Raw genomic sequence first — 19,844 nt, forward strand, 5'->3', positions numbered from 1 at the left:
TTCCTCCCTACGGGAACAAAGGATCGTCGGAGGGTTTAGGAGCATTGTGTATAATACAACGTTATAGAGATTAAACCATGGAGACATCAAAATACTCCAATATTACTATATAAATGTTTCAGTACTTACTGCACCCGTTTCCTCACCCGGGTCTGTATATTTAAGGACAGGGCGTGAGTTCCACTTATCGGGGAAGCTAGGAATAGCTGCCGGTACAAAGAGCACAGCTGGCGTTTTACATTTCCACATGCCTGAATGAGCCTGTGAATAAGATAAAGGATCTGTTACCATCGGTATATAATGTGATACAATACGCACTTCACCACGTCCAAGTAGTTGTTCCCCTGGACATAAAACCCTATGGCGTACGTTGGTGCTATAGAAAATGTTAATAATATTAATAATACTATTGTAAAGACAGCATTGTCAGTTTTTATAATGAATTGCAATATTCATGTAAGGAACTCTGCTCAGAACTAAAATCAGACTGCAGTTATGACTGACCAGCTGCCACTCTTGCACTTTAGACACAAGAAAGTACTCAAATGTCAAAATCGTTTTGTAATTATAGAAAAAAACAAGTTGTGCACTGATTTTGTGCCCCAAGTGTAAAATATCAAGCAGGACCCTCTAGAATGAGGAATGGGATAGAGAAAACAAATATTTAAAGGCACTGAACTCCTTTAATGTCACCCTCAGTAGTGCAGATTGTCCCTTGCTATATAATGCCTTGAAACAAGAGACTGTAACGCAATAAACAGGTGAGGGATTCTGGAGACTTGGTTCTCCTTGCCCTCCAAATACAGAAGAGAAGGTAACGTTCTCCTTCACCAGCTACTGTCACACAGGACATGCACAGTCCTACGTTGGTCACTGAGCTTACTAGGTCATGTACGGTTACGACATCTAGGATGACCCAATTTGTAGAACCCTTATTGGAGGGATGGCTGCTCCAATAAGATCCCAGTATCTCATCCAGAACAGGTCAAATGTATTGTAAGTTATTTATATAGTTTTTGCTGACATTTAGTAGTATGGAGACAATAGAGCTCCAGATAGAACACATCGCATGAAAGCGAAGAAAAAGAACCCTAACATAAGATTTAAAAGTATCAAGAGTAACACGGACACAGGGTTAATCTTAATAAATGGCGACATAAAAGAAATCGTTTCCAACACACAACAACATCTCTTTGCCATCTAAAAACAATCATGGGTTTTATTTAGAGTCCTATTTTATACACAGAGCGCTTACTTTTATGTCAGCTATCTTTACACTTCACAAAAACATAAAAATGCTGAATCAAGCATCATATAAAAACTGCCACAATGTGTCAATTTACTGCTGGAAGGAATGCAACGATTCAGAGAGACCACTGAAGTACTTTGGGGTATTATTTCAGGTATCTGTAAAGCTAGTAAACATCACAGGCAGGAAACAAGTAATGTACGATTGTTCTACAATTAATCCATTTACACTTCACTTATAATAAATCAACATTCTAGGGCCAGGTACCTGCCAGCATTGTCTGAGGTCTTGTTACCACAAATGTTTTCATTTGCCAACTCATATTATACACATATGCTGCTAACACTTGGATCTCGTCTCTAGGGGGTATATTTGTTAAACTGTGGGTTTGAAAAAGTGGAGATGTTGCCTATAGCGACCAATCAGATTCTAGTTGTCATTTATTTAGTACAGTCTACAAAATGACAGCTAGAATCTGATTGGTTGCTATAGGCAACATCTCCACTTTTTTCAAACCCACAGTTTAGTAAATCTACCCCTAGGCGTTCACAAATAAACGCGTGCATATAGGTTTTATAGTGGCATGCCTGCGTTTTTTTAGCAGGTGTTTTACTAGTATAAACACAATACTCAGGGTCACGAACGCCCAGCCTGTCCCAGATACAGCAATATGAACAGCTGGCCGTGACTGGTGTCACCTTAGTCACTTAGCAATGAATACATCCTTTCTGCCACAAAGAATTTATTATGGTGTCCTCACGTTCACCAGAACCACTTATTAATGTGTCACACTTAAATCACATACACGTAGCATGAGCCTCCCTGGGCTTCGTAAGTTCACAAAGAATCACAGAGAACACGCTAGATTAAAGTTATTTAATCTGAAAAATGTTTCCAAGGCTTAATTACAAAAAAAGTTAATAACAAGACATACAATACATGTGCACAAATAAGTTTCAGAAAATAAAATAGAAAATAAAATCAGAGTTACTACTTACTAGTTAAGGCCTGATGTGTGAGGGAACACAATTGAGAAAAATGAGACATTTCCATCTTGTTAGACCCCCTCCTGAAAATGCACAATCTGATGTCTAAAGCAGAAGATTTTAAACCCTTTTTTCCACATAGCTCTCACCCCCCCCACCTTTGGTGTTTAACGGTCAATAAGGACAGATTGATCTCAAAAATGTCACAGGGCTTTCGAAGTGATCTAGGGATTTTCTGAGATCGGAATGTTCACAGGACCTGATTTCCCACCTTTGCTCGTTCTGTTTGACTAGATGGTTTACAACTTTGGGGCTTCAAACGCCTCCAAGATCCTATCTCTCCCTGGTCTGGCTATTTTCAACAGATAAATGACACTTGCATAAGTTCAGACTCATGTCATCTAGCAAAGCACACGTTGAGATTACATACAACATACATTGTCATACATGAATTCAACAGAAAATAACAACCAGTCATTAGATATACTACAGAATCGTCGCACTCAGTATTGTACATTGAAGGGATAACAATTGTGGCTGGCTGTGGGGAAATTGTGTATGGTTACTGTATGGCAGAAGCATTATCAGTCATCCGTAATAAAGATACCACCGATGACCGGTATATCTGTACAGCCATCGGTGATGTGGTTTGATTGGAGCGAGGAGAGATGGTGGAAGAAGTTTACAAGTTTCCCCAGTGGTAAGTATAGCACATAGCATCAGGCAAACCCTTCCCATGAGATCAGTCACCAGGACTAGACTGGCTGCAGACTTCAGATTGACAGTAAACAGTCAGTAACCAGATCATTAACTGTTTCACTAAGAAATCTAAAACACAGAAAAGTGCTACCCCCCCCTCCCCCCCAATACAAGAGCAGCCCTCTTCTTCTTAACTACAAAGTCAGAATATAATGGGTCCAACCTAGAGTTGTACTTACGCCAGTTTGCGTAGCATAAATAGCGCAATTTACACTGGGCTTGTCCACAAAGAGAACGGACACATATGCAGCAATGCGGAATTGACGTTTTCTGGAAACCAGAGGGATGGAACAGGAGAAGGAAGGGGCGTGCAATCACAACCCGAGTGCAGTAAGCGTGCTCACACAAGTCCAGCTCATGCAGAAACACGCAAAGAGCTAGAACGCGTCTCCGCTGCAGCTAGGGGGCAGCAAATACATGCTGCTGCTGATGATGACTTGGTATAAACCAGCCGCATATTCCGCCAAGGCGGAACTGGACGCATCTAGAAAAGTCTAAGGCGTAAATACTCTATTTTTGCCTCGTTTTGTAGCATAATTTACTACAATTTTGTCAACAACTCTGCATCAGGCCCCTTATGCATAGATGGGGGGGGGGGGGGTCCCCTCATTATTTTATGTGTAACAAATAAAATGTACTTATTAATATTTCCTTCTCATTTTTGTGGAGTGTGCTTATCTTATTGGGGACATTCTCTCTTTCTGATCCATACCGTGCACCTCAAGTGTCACCCCACGTATCACGGGATACAGTTTATTAAAGTGAGGTGCCTAGCGTTTCTGTGCTTGTGATTTAAATGGATACATTGTATCTGGTACTTACTCTGCTGGCGTCCCGGCTTCGCTTCTGGAGAATGCTTTGCTCTTAAACTCGAGCCAGGCGTTCTGTAACTAAACAACGAGATTTTATATACAGACTATTTGAAATAAAAAGCGATTTCAATATTTGCAAACATTCTTTTTTTAGTGAACAGTGAACATTCTGTATAACGATTACAGTAAAGGTTTTGTAAGGTTCTCGTCTCTAAACCATTAACAAGCAAACACCAGCTTTTGGTCCACTGAATGTCCGCCTGCTGAGCGCCCCAATGACAAAGCTGCTGGTGTTTGGCGTTGTAAAACGGCAGCGGATAAACACTATTGGCTGACCGGATATCAGGCAGTTTAGGTGGCCATTAAAAATTTTGACCGCAAATAAGTTATCGATATTCTCTGAGGCGTGCGGGAGTCTACAAATGAAAATTCTTATTTACAAAGTTGCATTAACATATTATATAGACTTATTCCAGCTGACGTTGTCGACCCATTGGCGTATATCTTTCCACAGTCAGTATAATGTTGTGTTACGGAGTTATCTAATGAATTTGTGACAATTCCGCTATGCAAATAATACATACAGATCCCGTTACAACTCATTGAATTTTAAATGATAAATCGGATTACCCAAAACGTATAAAAGGCCGATAAATGAGAATTTTGTTGGCCACTGTGGCCGATTTATATTAAATTACCCTGAAAATCGTCACGTCACCTTTACGGATATGCTATGTCACCAGAGAACGTCCAACGTCTTTCCAATGTGGCCTACCACACGTGCGGCTAAACTGGGCACAGGGAACGTCCAGGGGGTAAATGTATCAAGCTGAGAGTTTTCCGGCGGGTTTGAAAAGTGGAGGTGTTGCCTATAGCAACCAATCAGATTCTAGCTGTCATTTTGTAGAATGTACTAAATAAATGATAGCTAGAATCTGATTGGTTTTCCAAACACGCTAGAAAACTCTCAGCTTGATACATTTACCCCCAGATCTTACAGTGTATGGTCAGCTGCAATGTGCACAGAGCTCATCTATGGTAATGTGCATCATAAAGCCAATTCAATTTGCAATATAGGAAGTCATGATATGCGGAGAAACACTTGGAGAACATGAACCCAGCAATGTGACCTCTCACCTGATTTTCACGCCCCCCGAGGTTTTTAACAAATCGGTCTGTTCTCTGCTTCAGCTCGGCCATTAGGCCATGTGACCGTAGGACCGGACCCTCAGTCAGCTTCTTCTCCATTATACTGAAACCATCCAAGAGCTGATACATGGGGAGAGCGAGGTGGCTGCCAGAGAACTGCAAGCGCAGAAAGGAAAGATCTCAATCATTAAAGACTATAAACACGTTCCCTTCTTCATACACTACGGAGATGACCTGTAAATCATTGCCAAGTGGTTATAAAGTATCAGCCTCTCTATGATAATAGGCATTATCTGTTTGTATTGTGATTCCATAGATAGAGCTACTGGCTGCCAGCCATAGTCTGGCGCAGTGAACCAGCTGGAAGGCAGGTGGCGTCTCGTCATTCGCTGTTATGCCGTCAGTTAGCGTCTTGTTCTATCGGAGTAATTACATTGGAGTGAATGACGAGAAGGAACCTGCCCTTTCTTTTCAGCGAAATCATTCCCCTGGGAGAGAAAGGAGGAGGAGGTTTACCTGCAGGCGAGTAGTAATTTCCCCTATAGGTATCTATACAGGACATTTATATTGGACAGTATGGGACTAACAGAGTGCTAGTTATTCTTTTCTATTTTATTTCCCCTAGTGTATAACTGGATGGGCCAGCTAGATATTTATGTATTAAAGACCATCTTAGATCCCCATCAAGAGTTACATAATTTGTGTGTCTGACTTTGTACTGAACCCCACTTCTTAGGGTGGGGGGTTACAGTGTATCAGACTTGAGCCATGAAAGAGAAAAGGCGCGTCTCACACCAACTATACGCATTTCTAATTAGTTGCTAACGTTTTTCCTAAAGGAATCAAATTGTTTTTATGTCTAGCGATCCCATCTTTTATCCTGGATCCAACGTCCTTTCTTGGATTGGATGTTGATCTCGGCACTGTGGGGTCCACAACTAATAAAATGATCAACCAAGCTGGTCAAAAAAAAATACAAATTAAATTGTCTAATCAAATCTGGAAGTGAATACCCCCAGATCTGACTTGAGTTTGAACAACATGAGTTGAGCAACACAACAAAAGTGAAGATTATTTAAGCTACGATTGCATTTTGCGTATGAAAAGTCTGATACTGACAATCTGATCACTACCAAATACCCATCATCATGTTTTGGAGTGTGGGAGGAAACCGGAGCACCCGGAGGAAACCCACGCAAAAACGGGAGGAACATACAAAGTCCACACAGACCATGGTCGGGAATTGAACTCATGACCCCAACACTGTGAGGCAGAAGTGCTAAGTACTACGCTACCGTGCTGCATTTATGCTTAATATATAGACAATGCATGCCTAGATATACAGTACTTGCATGCGTGTACAAGTAACCTGGGATACCAGGTTCCAGTTCCGGGTGTAAGATAAATTTGTCTCCAGTAATCTTTCCCTTTCTTACACAGGCATCATGCTGTTTATAACAGTCTCTGACATCCAGCTTCTACAGAATTGTACTATATTCTAAGTACATCTCATCAGCTTAATAATCACTGCTCACCTTTGTCAAAAGAATGAGAGACATCCCATGCCACAGTGGCAAGCAGTACATGGAATGAGGCATCATGGGACAATACCCCTCTCTCAGGTTGGCATCCAGAAATACTCTTCTCGTGTTTGTAGATTCGGGCCCAGGACCAGTCAGTGTCTTTAAACTGTCTTCTGCAATCTACGGGGCAAAACAAATAATTACCTTACTGCAATTCTGTATTGCTAAACGTTAGCTATTAATCATCATCATCATTTATTTATATAGCGCCAACATATTCCGCAGCGCTTTACTATTAATCTGAAGGAAAGGTCAGGAAAAGTTTACCTGGATTTCAGGATCCCCAAAACTGAACGTAGCCGAATCATCATCATCCATCCAGCTGCCACCACCTTCATCTCCAAACACAGCATTAATGTTAGTAACACAAACAAGTGTATGGGCATTTAGCATAAGCAGGACATAAACACACTGAGATTGCCGCTGCATCTGTACCGGGTGTAGCCCAAAAACGAGAACGATGGCTGAAAGCGACCAAACCAAACAGATACTGGAAGATGCGTCTGTAAGCGGAATAGTATTGTCCATTTCCCTGAAACTCACCTAAGCTGCTTGTACTAGGGGATGGGTCAGGGGTAAAATACTCCTCCGATGTCGCATTGTCTTCTGGTTCCTGTAATAGCAATATAACAATGGCAGATAAGACGATGTTCATTCACCCGGTTTTGTTTTTTTATAAAATGCACTGAAATGTAATTCAATTTCAGCCTGAGTTATCTTGTTCTCACATTCATTAGATAACACAAATGTTAACGTTTCCACCTAACAAAAATGAGGAAGTGTGAGGAAGAGAGCTTAGTAACATCCATCGCAGAGACCCCCAGCCATCTGGTGCAAGGACCCTTGTTGCATGAAATTAAGCATGTCCAATTTTTAATTGTGGTCGACATATTTTTTAACATTTTCACACTGTAGGCAGCCTGCTGTTAACGGATATGTGATATACAGTCTTTTGTGAACACTGGCTAGAGCAAGCCTGACCAACATATGGCTCTCCAGTTATTGTGAAACTACAAGTCCCAGCATACACTGCCAGCTATAAGCTGGCTGTCTACTGGCAAAGCATGCTGGGGCCAGCACTGGGCTAGAGGGCCAGCCTCTCAAGAGCCAACATTTACCTACCGTAGATCTACATCACCATTATGGAGCAATTGTTAGTAAGTCATTTTACTGCTGGTCTGGTCTAAAATGAACCTCTCCCCAGTATACAGGTTTGAAAATAAATGAAATAAAATGCATCTGCTGTTATGTAAAAGAAACACAAACACACATTCACTTTATCATGGCTCAAATCTAAGTAAACGTTTTGGGGGTGCACCAACTCTATAAAAACAAGGTACACAAAGTGAGGACTTTTTTTTAGTGCCGATACAATTGTGTCTCAGGAATAGTTAGCCTTAGGGATTTCAGCCCGCCCCCTCCCCCAAGAATTGGATTATAAATGTAAACGTCACACTCCAATACTAGAAACCAATTTACATTCATAGTAAATATCCCAAAAAGTCTGGCAAGATCCCCCCTGATTATGTCTGGGGTCTCCAGTCACCCCAGACCTATGGATCTGGCTCTACAAGTTAAAACCAAATCAACAGCTCCATCTAGAATCACCGGTTATTCTGTATCTGAATGCAGACAAGCAAACCTACCGATTCTGTATAACATTATAACTGTATAATGTTCTGGGGGTGATCTTACTGCATAATACTACTAGTGCGTGTAGATCTACTTTACAATCTTCATACCGTCTTGCCTTACTGGCTAATTACGCACTTATTTAAGAGCTCAGATGAATAAAACGGTTGTTTTTTAACATTCGAGGGTGACAACTTAGTTTCTAATCAAAAATATGTGGATTTTCCTTTAAACCATCAAAAACAGTCTGTAGAGCTGCTGTGATAATTCCAAATATATCTCGGGACTTCTCTCAGTAAAAACCACAAACAGACTGTTCTATAAATAACAGAGTGTAACTGTGCGCTGTAAATAGTTCCTTTCAGTTAGCCGAGGTTATAAAACACACCACGCATTCCGTGTTTGTCACACTGCCGTGTTGTGTACATACAGAGGGATCTTACCGGGACATTCTGCTCCTCCAGTACGTTGAATCCTGGGTACAAATCCTGGACTATGAGAATGAGGGAGAGGAGGTCCGCGGGCCTCAGTGAGCTGGCATTTCGACTAAACACAGAAACATGTAGAATTAATTAGACGTAGAGCATTAACAAGATGTTGCTTTTGCATCTGATTAGATTTGTTTAACCTGCGACCAAGCTCATTTTGAGAAGAAAAATTACTTTTTTCCACTTTTACCTAAACCATATATAAAATATGGCAATATTGTAAAACATGTGCGTTTACTACATAGGATATAGCTGTAGTCACTGGTGGTCATTATGTGGCTTATGCAGAGTGATTAGCCCATTTGCGTAGCAAAGCTTGCATTAAATCACTCTGCGCATGCCCAGAAAGTGCAAAGGAGCCCCTGCAGATCAGCGTTAGAGTGTTCTAACGTAGGAAGAGAACAGCAGGGAGGAGTAGGGATGCAGAGCAGGAAATATATACACCTGAGAGCGCTGTATTATCTGCTGGTGGTACTGAGAAACAGTATCCCCCTTTTATTGCTTCTGAATGCTATTTTTCTGTCTGTAAAAACATGTACCCAAGTCATAAAACAAACAGGCTATATATGTACAGACACACAGAAAGTTGAACACAATCAATGTTTAATCAATGCAAAAAAAGGAAAAAAGTGACATGGGGGAGCAATACATTTAAACCAGAATGCACCAAACGATGGCTCAAAAGTATCATAAAATACAATAAATCCATAGGATAAACCAGGGCCTGTTTTAGGGGTAGATTTATCCTTTAAGGAGGTACAACACCTATAGAAAGGGACAAATTACATACAGTGGTTTACACTCTGTTGAATGTGTCCCTGTAGAAACAACACAAACAGTTAAAGACAGGGTATTGTCGCACACATTTGCCAGAAGAACCTAACTTATCATACAGCTCCCACTGTAGAAAGGAGCCGTGCTACCAGGCAGACTAAATGTCAGATTTTGGAATCACTAGACATAGAAGAGGTGCGATTCAAAAACATACTGGTAGGTTAATTGGCTGCTATCAAAATTGACCCTAGTCTCTCTCGGTCTGTGTGTGTGTGTGTGTGTGTGTGTTAGGGAATTTAGACTGTAAGCTCCAATGGGGCAGGGACTGATGTGAGTGAGTTCTCTGTACAGCGCTGCGGAATCAGTGGCGCTATATAAATAACTGGTGCTGATGATGATAGAGAGAAAATGCTACTTAAACAAGGGACATTCTTGATTAAGACCTTTGGAACTATGTACCCCAATGACCTTTCTCTTTTTATTTATGTATAGGATTAAGACACCTTTTATTTTTTTTTAGCTCAGAAAGTTTTTTGTAATCATTTGTTGTTGCACGTGGGATAAATACACAGCCACATAGCTGTAATGTGTTTGGCTCATTATAATACAACGACTACTTGAAGGGCAGCCACGCGTTTACGGTCCCACGTGACCTCCTTGCTCTCAGAGACATTTTCATGTTTACTTCTGGTGATCTTTGTTCTAGTTTTGAAAATTGGATTGGACCCATAGCAGACAATATGACACGAACAGGCCTCAATTTAACCTATCTCTGGTATTATTTGGACGACAGAATGCTAGAAGCTTGTGATTTATATCTTTTAGCTAGCCATCTTCTTTATGTCAATTAGGTGGTTAACATTTTTCAATGGAGGACAAACAGCGCATGCTATGATGAAGAAACATTACTGTTATATATGGCACCTGGAGAAGAGAGCCAGAAGTTTGGTGTTCACCAGGATAAAGGTGTGCAGGACCTCCTCCCCTCCCCGCTCGTTGCTGCTATTGATGTGTTGCACTATCTGCTTCTCGAGGAACTCGATACATTGCTCACAGAGCTTCGGGTGAATCAGACGCTCCACTGCCTGTGAGGTTAAAGAGAAGAGACATTAACTTAACCATCAACTGCTGCCCTGGTTATGCTTCTAACGCACAGTCCTGAGCACAGTCCATGAAAGCATGTAATACTGGCTATAGGTAGCCATAGATTACTGATCCACATGGCAACTAATTACAAATCAGGTAGTCCATGCTGAGTCAGGTAGAGGAGAAGATCTACCAGTTATGAAAAATGTTGCATTTTAGTTGTGTTGTGTGATTCCATTGAGAACACAAAAGCTCTCAATAGGTTATACATTTGTTTTATTTCAAAAGTGAAGGTGCGTAAACTCGCATCCGTATTCACAAGAGGTCATTAAGTACTTTAACAAATATCCACCTTGACACAGATCCTATTCATCCTGAAATCAATGCAGGTGACCACCTCACAATCCGAAGTCAGGGCATGTTTCCTGTGCTACTGATTCAAGGGGGGGGCAAATCGAAGCTGCCCACGTGGACAACCATTGTGTACGCTGAACACTCTAAACAATCAAAATCTGATCATTTTTGTTTCAGCAAGTAGGAAATATCAGGTGGACTAATGACTGCCATCGGTAGTGTCAGGTCATTGCCTAGTCCTTAAATAGTAGGCGGCACGTGCAGCCAATTCCCATTCGGACAGGATCTGTACAATCTGACCATCAACAAAGTGCCGACAGATCTGTCAGGCGACAACATACAGGGTCGGCATTAAATGAGTATGACTCGCACAATAAGACTCTCCTCTGGTCTACAAACTTTCAAGCGTTCTCTGAAAACCCACCTCTTCAGACTAGCTTATAATATTCCTCAACCACCCTCTTAACCTCACTACATTACCCTATTACCCGTTACACAATTTCACACAAGACAACTACCCCCTGACCAACATTGTTGTGTGACGGGATCATTTAGCTTATGAGTCACTTTTACCTTTACAGCCTGGCTGGGCCGTAATGCAAAATGTAGACTTAACCTCATGTATCAAACTCCCATTGTCCCATAGATTGTAAGCTTGCGAGCAGGGCCTTCTCACCTCTATGTCTGTTTTACCCAGTTTGTTTATTAGTTTACTATGTTTGTCCCCAATTGTAAAGCGCTACGGAATATGTTGGCGCTATATAAATAAATGATGATGATGATATGGCTAAGTACGCCAATCCATCTATATTCCCCGACATTCTCTTGTGGCATGCAAAGCGTCTATAGGAACTCTTCAATGCATGGACCTAATCAATTAGATTAAAAACTGCTTGGCATGCGGCTTATCTCACTACGGGATCGCCATTTACTGTGTATTTCTTCCAGCAAACACTTACTGTATTGAGACACTGCTTGAGGAAGTTTCGACACACCTCAGACTATTTTAGTTTGTTTTGGCACATGCAATATGTTATTACAGAGCTACTATTTTGTGAAACTTCAGCAAGAGTTTCATATCTGTACAAAGACACCGTTTGTGACAGTTTTACCAAGCACCTCACTTTAGTACAAATCCTTAATTGTTTCTTAACAATCACAAGATCCAGTCAAACATTAAACCACTTAAACAAAAACAGTTTTGTATGACCAATGAATGTTTTCCTGAAATAAAGAATATTCTAAAGAACCAAAGCGAAATTAATAAGTAAAAGTGGATCCTTTCACCTCTACCGCAAAGCTTTGGTCTTCAAGCCGCAGGCGGCCGTACGTCAGCAACAGGCTCTGAAACGTTTTCCACACGAGGTTCCGTTGATCGGAATCAGATGGTCGCAGTCTGCATCAGGAAAGACAAATACAACTCATTCCAAAGGATGTTAAATGATTCTAAGAAGACAGGGTTATCAGACCAGGGGGTAAATGTATCAAGCTGAGAGTTTTCTGGCGGGTTTGAAAAACCAATCAGATTCTAGCTATCATTTATTTAGTACATTCTACAAAGTGACAGCTAGAATCTGATTGGTTGCTAAATGCAACATCTTTTTTCCGGCGGGTTTGAAAAGTGGAGATGTTGCCTTTAGCAACCAATCAGATTCTAGCTGTCACTTTGTAGAATGTACTAAATAAATGATAGCTAGAATCTGATTGGTTTTTCAAACCCGCCAGAAAACTCTCAGCTTGATACATTTACCCCCAGGACTAGAGTCGGCAACAATACGCGTTCTGTAGGCGAATGTACATGGGCGCACAAAGCTCCCACGTGACACTAGATTTAGATGTACAGTTCGGGTCATTATTTGAAATGAGGTTATAACATCATTTAAACCATTGTTACACTTAGGTAAAATAGATATAAAACTTAGATAAGTTAACAAATTAAGCCATAGAGCCAACAGATACTGGGGATGTGGTGATTACCCATACTGGTAAATATTAGAGGACAACATGATTACTATACACTCAGTGGCCACTTTATTAGGTCCACCTGTAGATCGGCGCATTAATGCAATTCTCTAGCTGCATTATGATATCATGTCACATGGGCCAGAAGCTCTAAGGAATGTTCACAGCCCCTTGTTGAATTCATGCCACAAAGAATTCAATCTGTTCTGGGGGAAAAGGAAGGGGAGGGGGGGACCAACCTGGTACTTGTAAGGGGTATCTAATAAAGCTCCCACTGGGTATTTTATATAATGACATGCTCAAGAAAAGAGATCATCAATCTAAGGCTGGTCTTCAGATGATACATCTGCCACCATAAATCAGAAACGTTCAGCGGAAAATAAGACGCCAATCCGTAATCTGTACATCCCTGTAATTGTGTAGTAATGTCCCCATCATGTTTACATGGCTGACGCTTGGCATTATGAAGTTTTATTTTACGAGAGAGATTCTTAAGCTTTATGAGCTAAATGCCAAAAATGCAGATTGTTTTTCAGTTCTCCGCCAATCAATCTCTCTTTCTGCTTCCAAAACAGGACCTGGCTACATGTGATTCCAGGTATACCAGATTGTTTATTCTCTGGACCATGTATTAGCTACTATATTGTATATTTTTCTCTACTTCTTAAATTGGCAAACAGGCAAGAAATCCACTCGTTGGATGGCAGCAGTGGGTGTTATAGGTTCAGTCATCTGTTGGCCACGATAAAAGCTCCCCGTGAAATCCAGCCTTTATAAATGTCAAATGGACAGAACATTCTAATGTGGGCAAACCAGCATTAACCGTTACATTGAAACTCTTCATTCTAATCCATGACATCACTGCTGGTATTAAAATATTTTATAACAAAAAAAAAAATAAAAAAAAATATTTCTTCCAAAAGAAAAGACATTTGAGGAAAACAATGATTGGATTTTAAGTATACAGCTATACCTATTACACCACTGTTGGGTCAGTGGAAACAATCTATGCATATACGTAATAAGTTATAGACATACTCCTTTTTGATTAACTGGCTGTCCAAAGTGACCAGGCCGAAGTGGACCTCAGTCAGCCTCTTCAAGACAAAAAGTTTCCGACGCAAGTCATCCTCATTTTCGGATCCATCCCCGTTCACCGCTATGAATAGACACTCTCCAAACTGCACAGAAAACACACACATGGAGATAGATGACAACCGCCAATAAGAAAATAGATTTTTGAAACATTCACCAACTTTGTACGTCCTATCCAGTCTCATGGTAAATCGCTTACTGCGAGCAAGTCGACTTATTAGAGAACATGGCCACGGGGTAGAAAATAAGTCCTGCAGGCATAAAACAGCAAATAATAATAATAATAATAATAATAATAATAATAATAATAATAATAATAAAGAGTGAACAGACTTAACAGGCGCTCAATCAGATGCAGCTAGACCTCCCCCTAAAACAATACACCAAATTGCTAAAATATGAAACACATGTATACAATAGGGGATATCAAAGCGCTTCTGGTCCCACTTTACATAAGACAAAGATGATTAGAAAAAGCACCAAAAATATAAAAATCATCAATTCTCACAGAGTGTAGCAGACATGTAAAATTCCACCAGGTTTCTTTTATCCTCAGCACAAGGGATTGTACTTACAAGACTCTTGTCTTAGAGATCAGTCAAAATCCTCAGCATGGGTGCTTGATATGATGTAAGATTCACTCGCTGTATCCTATCCGGTTTCAGCGGTATCCTCCGTACTACAGACAGCGTGAAGGTAATTAAAGCGATCTCTGTCAGCTGGGAACGAATTTCTCCAAAACCGATCAGATGGCAAATGTTGGCTTGGGATCCGTAGCACCTCTTCTAATTAGGTAAAGAACTGCTCCCTGTTCCCACAGCGTGTAGATATTCTGCTTGTCCTCTCAGCTCGTTCCTCATAGGAATCACGTCATATTACTTAAACAGTTCAAGTAGCTTTTTTCCAGGAACTGATATTTTTGCTGACCCCTCAGGGCTGTGTTAATGCAATCAGAAATCGCTGAGTGAAGCGATTTATCCACCTTCACCTGTCATAAATAACTCTCATGGACTCCAGTGGAACAGGTTACTAACCTTGTTCAGAGGTCTACTCTGCCTAAACTATTCTTGATCGTATTAACACAGTCCTGAGGGGTCATTAAAAATATCAGTTCCTGGAAACAAACAACTTGAACTGTTTAAGTAATATGACATGATCCGTATGAGGAACGAGCAGAATATCTACACGCTGTGGGATCAGGGAGCAGTTCTTTGCCTACTTAGAAGAGGTGCTACGGATCCCAAGCCAACATTTGCCATCTGATCGATTTTGGAGAAATTCGTTCCCAGCTGACAGAGATCGCTTTACTTGCATTCATGCTGTCTGTAGTACGGAGGATACCGCTGAAACCGAATAGGATACAGCGAGTGAATCTTACATGTCTTTACATGTCTGCTACACTCTGTGAGAGTTGATGATTTTTGTATTTTTGGTGCTTTTTCTAATCATTCTTGTCTTATGTAACGTGGGTCCAGAAGCGCTTTGATATCCCCTATTGTTAATATGTGTTTCATAAAACAGCAAATATCTATACTTCAGGCTAGTTCCTGACATCTTTAAAGGGGATTTTTCATTTTAAACATGATTTTTAGCAAATCCTCTACCTTTGTTTGGTACATCCAATCAGCAGCCAGCTTTCATTTACAGCCGCTGCATTAGATCTCTCTTGCTCTGGAAAAGAGCCAGGAGATAAGAGTACCAGGTCCCAGCTAAATACAATGAATGGTGGAGACCCCTCTACCAGCATAGCGGAGAGAAACAAGTGGATTTACTTTATTAAAAAAAAAAAAAAAAATCACAATGAAAATATCTTAAAAAAATTTTGTTGATTTGTTAAACACTAACTGTTGACTTCTAGAGGCAAATTGTTACATTTAGCCATGATATTTAATTAACCTTGATCCTCGGATATCTACACCATCTCTTATCACCGCACGCTTACATGTAACATGCTTCTCTTACTAATTTTTAACTTCAGCCTTAGACTTTTGCTTGTTAGTAAGTGCTAGTTTTATCACTTATTACTTCTTATAAGTCTACAAATACAGATTAGTTATCGCACACAGCTTATGCCGCTTCTTTCTCTGGATATTCAGGATAGTTAGGAACATTTGCTAAGCTGCGTTCCGAGTGCGAAACTAAGATGTCTTAATGTAAGGTGAAAGCATTTGGGATATCTGTGGAGAGAATGAATGCTGCTCCACCTGCGCCCGCAGTACAGGAACCGGACTTACCATGTGGAGCACACAGAGGTGACCATTCTCAGCGGTGAAACAGGTGTAGGTGTCACCGATCTTCTCCAGCAGTGTCACACACGAGATGATCAAAGGTGCAAACAGGGTGTTGATGCTGTCGCCAAAGGTTGGAGACTAGGAGCAATGAGCGAACACGTCACATGATAGCATTACAAAATAAATTTATATATATTATAATGAAATACAGGGAGCATGGGAATCATACTGCACAACTCAACTATTATCATTTAATTATCAGGCACCACAAAGGGTCAGATCGCTGTACATGACACAGTAGTATACAATACACAGACAGCAATGTTCCATAACACATAATACATAAATAAGGGTCATGCCAGTATAAATCCTTGTAGTCACCGTCCTACCTGCAGCAGCTCATCAGAAACAGAATATCGACTATGAAGGTTCTTTTCAAACTCTTCATCTGCCCAACAGAAGAGGACTTCAGCCCCATCCGAGACAATAAGTACACATTTCATCTGCCAAAGAATCAAACACATATATTATAGTACATGAAAAGAATCAGCCTCGCCTGTATCATTTTAGGATATCATTGGGATTGGAAATACCCAGCTTGGAAAGCTGACACTGGGGGGTATATTTACTAAACAGTGGGTTTGAAAAAGTGGAGATGTTGCCTATAGCAACCAATCAGATTCTAGCTGTCATTTTGTAGAATGTACTAAATAAATGATAACTAGAATCTGATTGGCTGCTATAGGCAACATCTCCACTGTTTCAAACACACAGCTTAGTAAATCTAGCCCCAATTGTGTAAATCCCCAGTGATGGGGTGACATGGCAGGTCCTGTATACCCATTTTCCCCCACAAATGCTTTCCCATAAAAACCATTATAGACGGAGAGGGGAGGAAAGCCTTTAGATGCATTGTGTGTTAGATACACCCAAAGAATGTATATAACACACAATGCATACCCGTTAGTGCAAATCTCACTTGAGTTTCATTTCAAAGGAGGATGCGTACACTGGGCTCATATGCATTTTTTTACAAAGATGGTCACTTACCCTTTAATTCCTGGAAGCCCAGATTTCCTTTCTCTCAACTTCTTCAGGAACTAATTATGTTATGTAGGAGTTCCCTAGTGCACCTTGTCCACAAATCATTTTCTTCCTTTTCACCTGTTACAGATTGAATATCATTAACCCAATGTGTGCCAGAAGACCCACTTGCACAGTAACTGACATTTCCCCCTTCAGCCAGGGATGCGCAAGGCAAATTGGTATTGAACCGTTGCACCTAGCTGGTCTGCTCAGTGTACACCAGGTGCAGCCTATCCTCGGGAGATGCACATTAGAAGTGTCAATGAAAGATAGAACTATCCGAGTTGTGCTGCCCAAAAGTTGTGTCACATCAAAGTCTCCTATCACCTCAGAACCTCTTTTATTAAGCTTAAAATTTATCAGTCTCCTTTAAAAATAACTCTCAGTTTAGTCTCATCTGAGATCCAATCCGATGAGAGCTCCCACATTGGTTCACCAAGAAAATATTATACAAAGCATCTGGGTGTGCCCAATGTTACACCACACACATGGATTTTCATGAGACATTGGCAGCATCTGTAGGGGTACGACATTTCGTATAGCTTAACGATCTGGGTGTAACCTGGCATTCCTTGCCAAACGAGGGCTGGGTGCATGAATGCTCTTAGCTGTGTGTTCACGTGCAAGAATGAGATTTTATATTTAAGTGAGATTCAAGGGATGGAGAAAGCACATTTATACCACTTCCACATTGTTGCCCCTGCAATATCCTGGGATTTTTAAGTTGGGTTTGTGCCATGTCACAGAGCATCCCAGCTCAGAGACCCTGTTCACACTGCACCCAGGGATTTTCCTGGTCGACCCCATTCATACCAAACCTGCGTCTGCCCTGATAATAAGTGTGAGTCGTCACAACAGGAGCTCTGATTGGCTTCTCTTGTGATGATGCTTTTTTCCCACTTTTCAATGGTGCTCGGTGAGATCCTGGTTGAAAAACCCAGGTCACACCGTTCACACAGCAGGCAACCCGGGACTAACCCGGGAATAACCCTGCAAAAGTCCCAATTCTAACTCTGACCCGGGATTTTGCACTGACCCCCTTTCACACTGAGCCTTGACCCGGGTTATCGGAGCTCGTCTCTGTAAAAACCCAAGTTTTTTAGGCAGTGTGAATGTGGTATAAGGGGTCATTTACTTTTTTAGCAGGACCATGGAGCACATTTCTCTTTGCAAAATTATTTTATTGTCGGAATTGTGAAAACTCGAAATGAGATTCCTCCCATGGGCACTTTATATGGGAAATCCCATTTTTAGGTGGAGGTCAAGCAGGTGTAATAAAAACAAACAAAAGTGACACAAGTGACATGTGCATAGACACACAATGTCCCCTCAGTCTCATGATTACATTAACACATACATGAAGCTAAACCAATGAAGGATGGTCCAAAAACCAGAATGGTTTATGCTCATGTATACCTTTCACTTGTACAGTGCTTGTAGAGGGACATTTTTCCTTCAGTAGCAGCAAGATGCCCGGAGGTGCCAGTCCGGCTGCCCTCTGCAGGGCACAGTCATGTAAAATGACAATCATACCCATGTCTAGTATGTCAGCACAACACCAGCGGGTAACTGCCATCACTCAGCACTGATTGTGTTTACTTGAGTTATTAATGAACTGATATACAACAGGAATGTCACATCAAACTATCACATTTAGGAACAAGCAGTGCTAGATCCTGAGCAGACAGATATCTATGGATGGATTAGGTCCGGCAGATGTTTATTCCTGTAAAAGCCAGGGATAGAGTTATACATAATAACAGCTACAAACAAGGGACAGAAGCAGCTTACCATATAATACCTAAAGGTCACACTGCTGCAGCAACACACACAATGCAGACACATCACAGTGTGACACACTGTACACAACATACAATTAAATCATGAAATATACAGATTTTGTGAAATTGCTTCTTTTAAAGAAAGGTTTATTATTTAACATTACTTAGTTCTAAATGACAAGATAAACAGTTTTCAGGATATAAAGAATAATGAAAGTCCTCAGCTGAGGCATAATAGTTCTTCTCTATGCAGGACCTAGTTATTAATGTTAGATCTCAGAGGTTATTATATAATGTAAGAGAGTATTTAACCTACCTAGATCACCATCACTGCAGCTGGGAGCACTGGATACAGCACAAGCTTCTCTTCTGCTACACTTCCTGCACTGACATGTGATACACATACCCGAATCATGTGATCTGCACCCATAGGGAGGGGAGGACTGTGCAGAAGGCACAGAGCAAAGGCTCAATGAAGCATACAAATCAGTGCAATGTAAATGTATCTGTGTATATGTATATATATATATATATATATATATATATATATATATATATATAAGCTAGATGTGAATGAGTTTTTATGTACAGCGCTGCAGAATCAGTGGCGCTATATAAATAAATGGTGATTTTATATTTTTCTTTTGGGGAAGGGGGGGAGGGGGTAGATAGACACCTCTTCTCAGGTGCTGCATGCTTTGAAAATGGAGGCTCAGGGAAGGTTGTAATTGCATTGACGTTGGCAGATGAGTTTATCCCAATAGAGCTATATTGTGCACAGGATTTCTACACACACTTTACCTAATTTTTGGTATTT

General features: G+C 40.8%; 1 protein-coding gene across 3 annotated transcripts in view; it reads right to left on the bottom strand.

Annotated features, from left to right (window-relative positions):
- Positions 1-19,423, bottom strand: part of HPS1 (HPS1 biogenesis of lysosomal organelles complex 3 subunit 1) — a 31,530-nt gene extending 12,107 nt beyond the window's left edge. For 2 of the 3 annotated variants that reach the window (XR_012693330.1, XM_075215951.1), the window contains exons 1-14: positions 19,344-19,423; positions 17,211-17,324; positions 16,550-16,663; positions 16,164-16,298; positions 13,873-14,015; positions 12,160-12,268; positions 10,357-10,517; positions 8,614-8,716; positions 7,082-7,151; positions 6,806-6,876; positions 6,491-6,658; positions 4,944-5,111; positions 3,817-3,884; positions 130-261 (exon numbers count right to left, since the gene is read on the bottom strand). Coding sequence is in view for 2 of the 3 variants with exons in the window: in XM_075215951.1 (XP_075072052.1) it covers positions 130-261; positions 3,817-3,884; positions 4,944-5,111; positions 6,491-6,658; positions 6,806-6,876; positions 7,082-7,151; positions 8,614-8,716; positions 10,357-10,517; positions 12,160-12,268; positions 13,873-14,015; positions 16,164-16,298; positions 16,550-16,663 (1,442 nt within the window). In the remaining variant the exon portion in view is untranslated. The remainder of the gene's footprint in view (positions 1-129; positions 262-3,816; positions 3,885-4,943; positions 5,112-6,490; positions 6,659-6,805; positions 6,877-7,081; positions 7,152-8,613; positions 8,717-10,356; positions 10,518-12,159; positions 12,269-13,872; positions 14,016-16,163; positions 16,299-16,549; positions 16,664-17,210; positions 17,325-19,343) is intronic. The other variant, XM_075215952.1, reaches the window with a different exon arrangement.
- Between the last annotated feature and the right edge of the window lie 421 nt (positions 19,424-19,844).

Source organism: Mixophyes fleayi, chromosome 6 (genome assembly GCF_038048845.1).
Source record: "Mixophyes fleayi isolate aMixFle1 chromosome 6, aMixFle1.hap1, whole genome shotgun sequence".
Classification (NCBI taxonomy): domain Eukaryota; kingdom Metazoa; phylum Chordata; class Amphibia; order Anura; family Limnodynastidae; genus Mixophyes; species Mixophyes fleayi.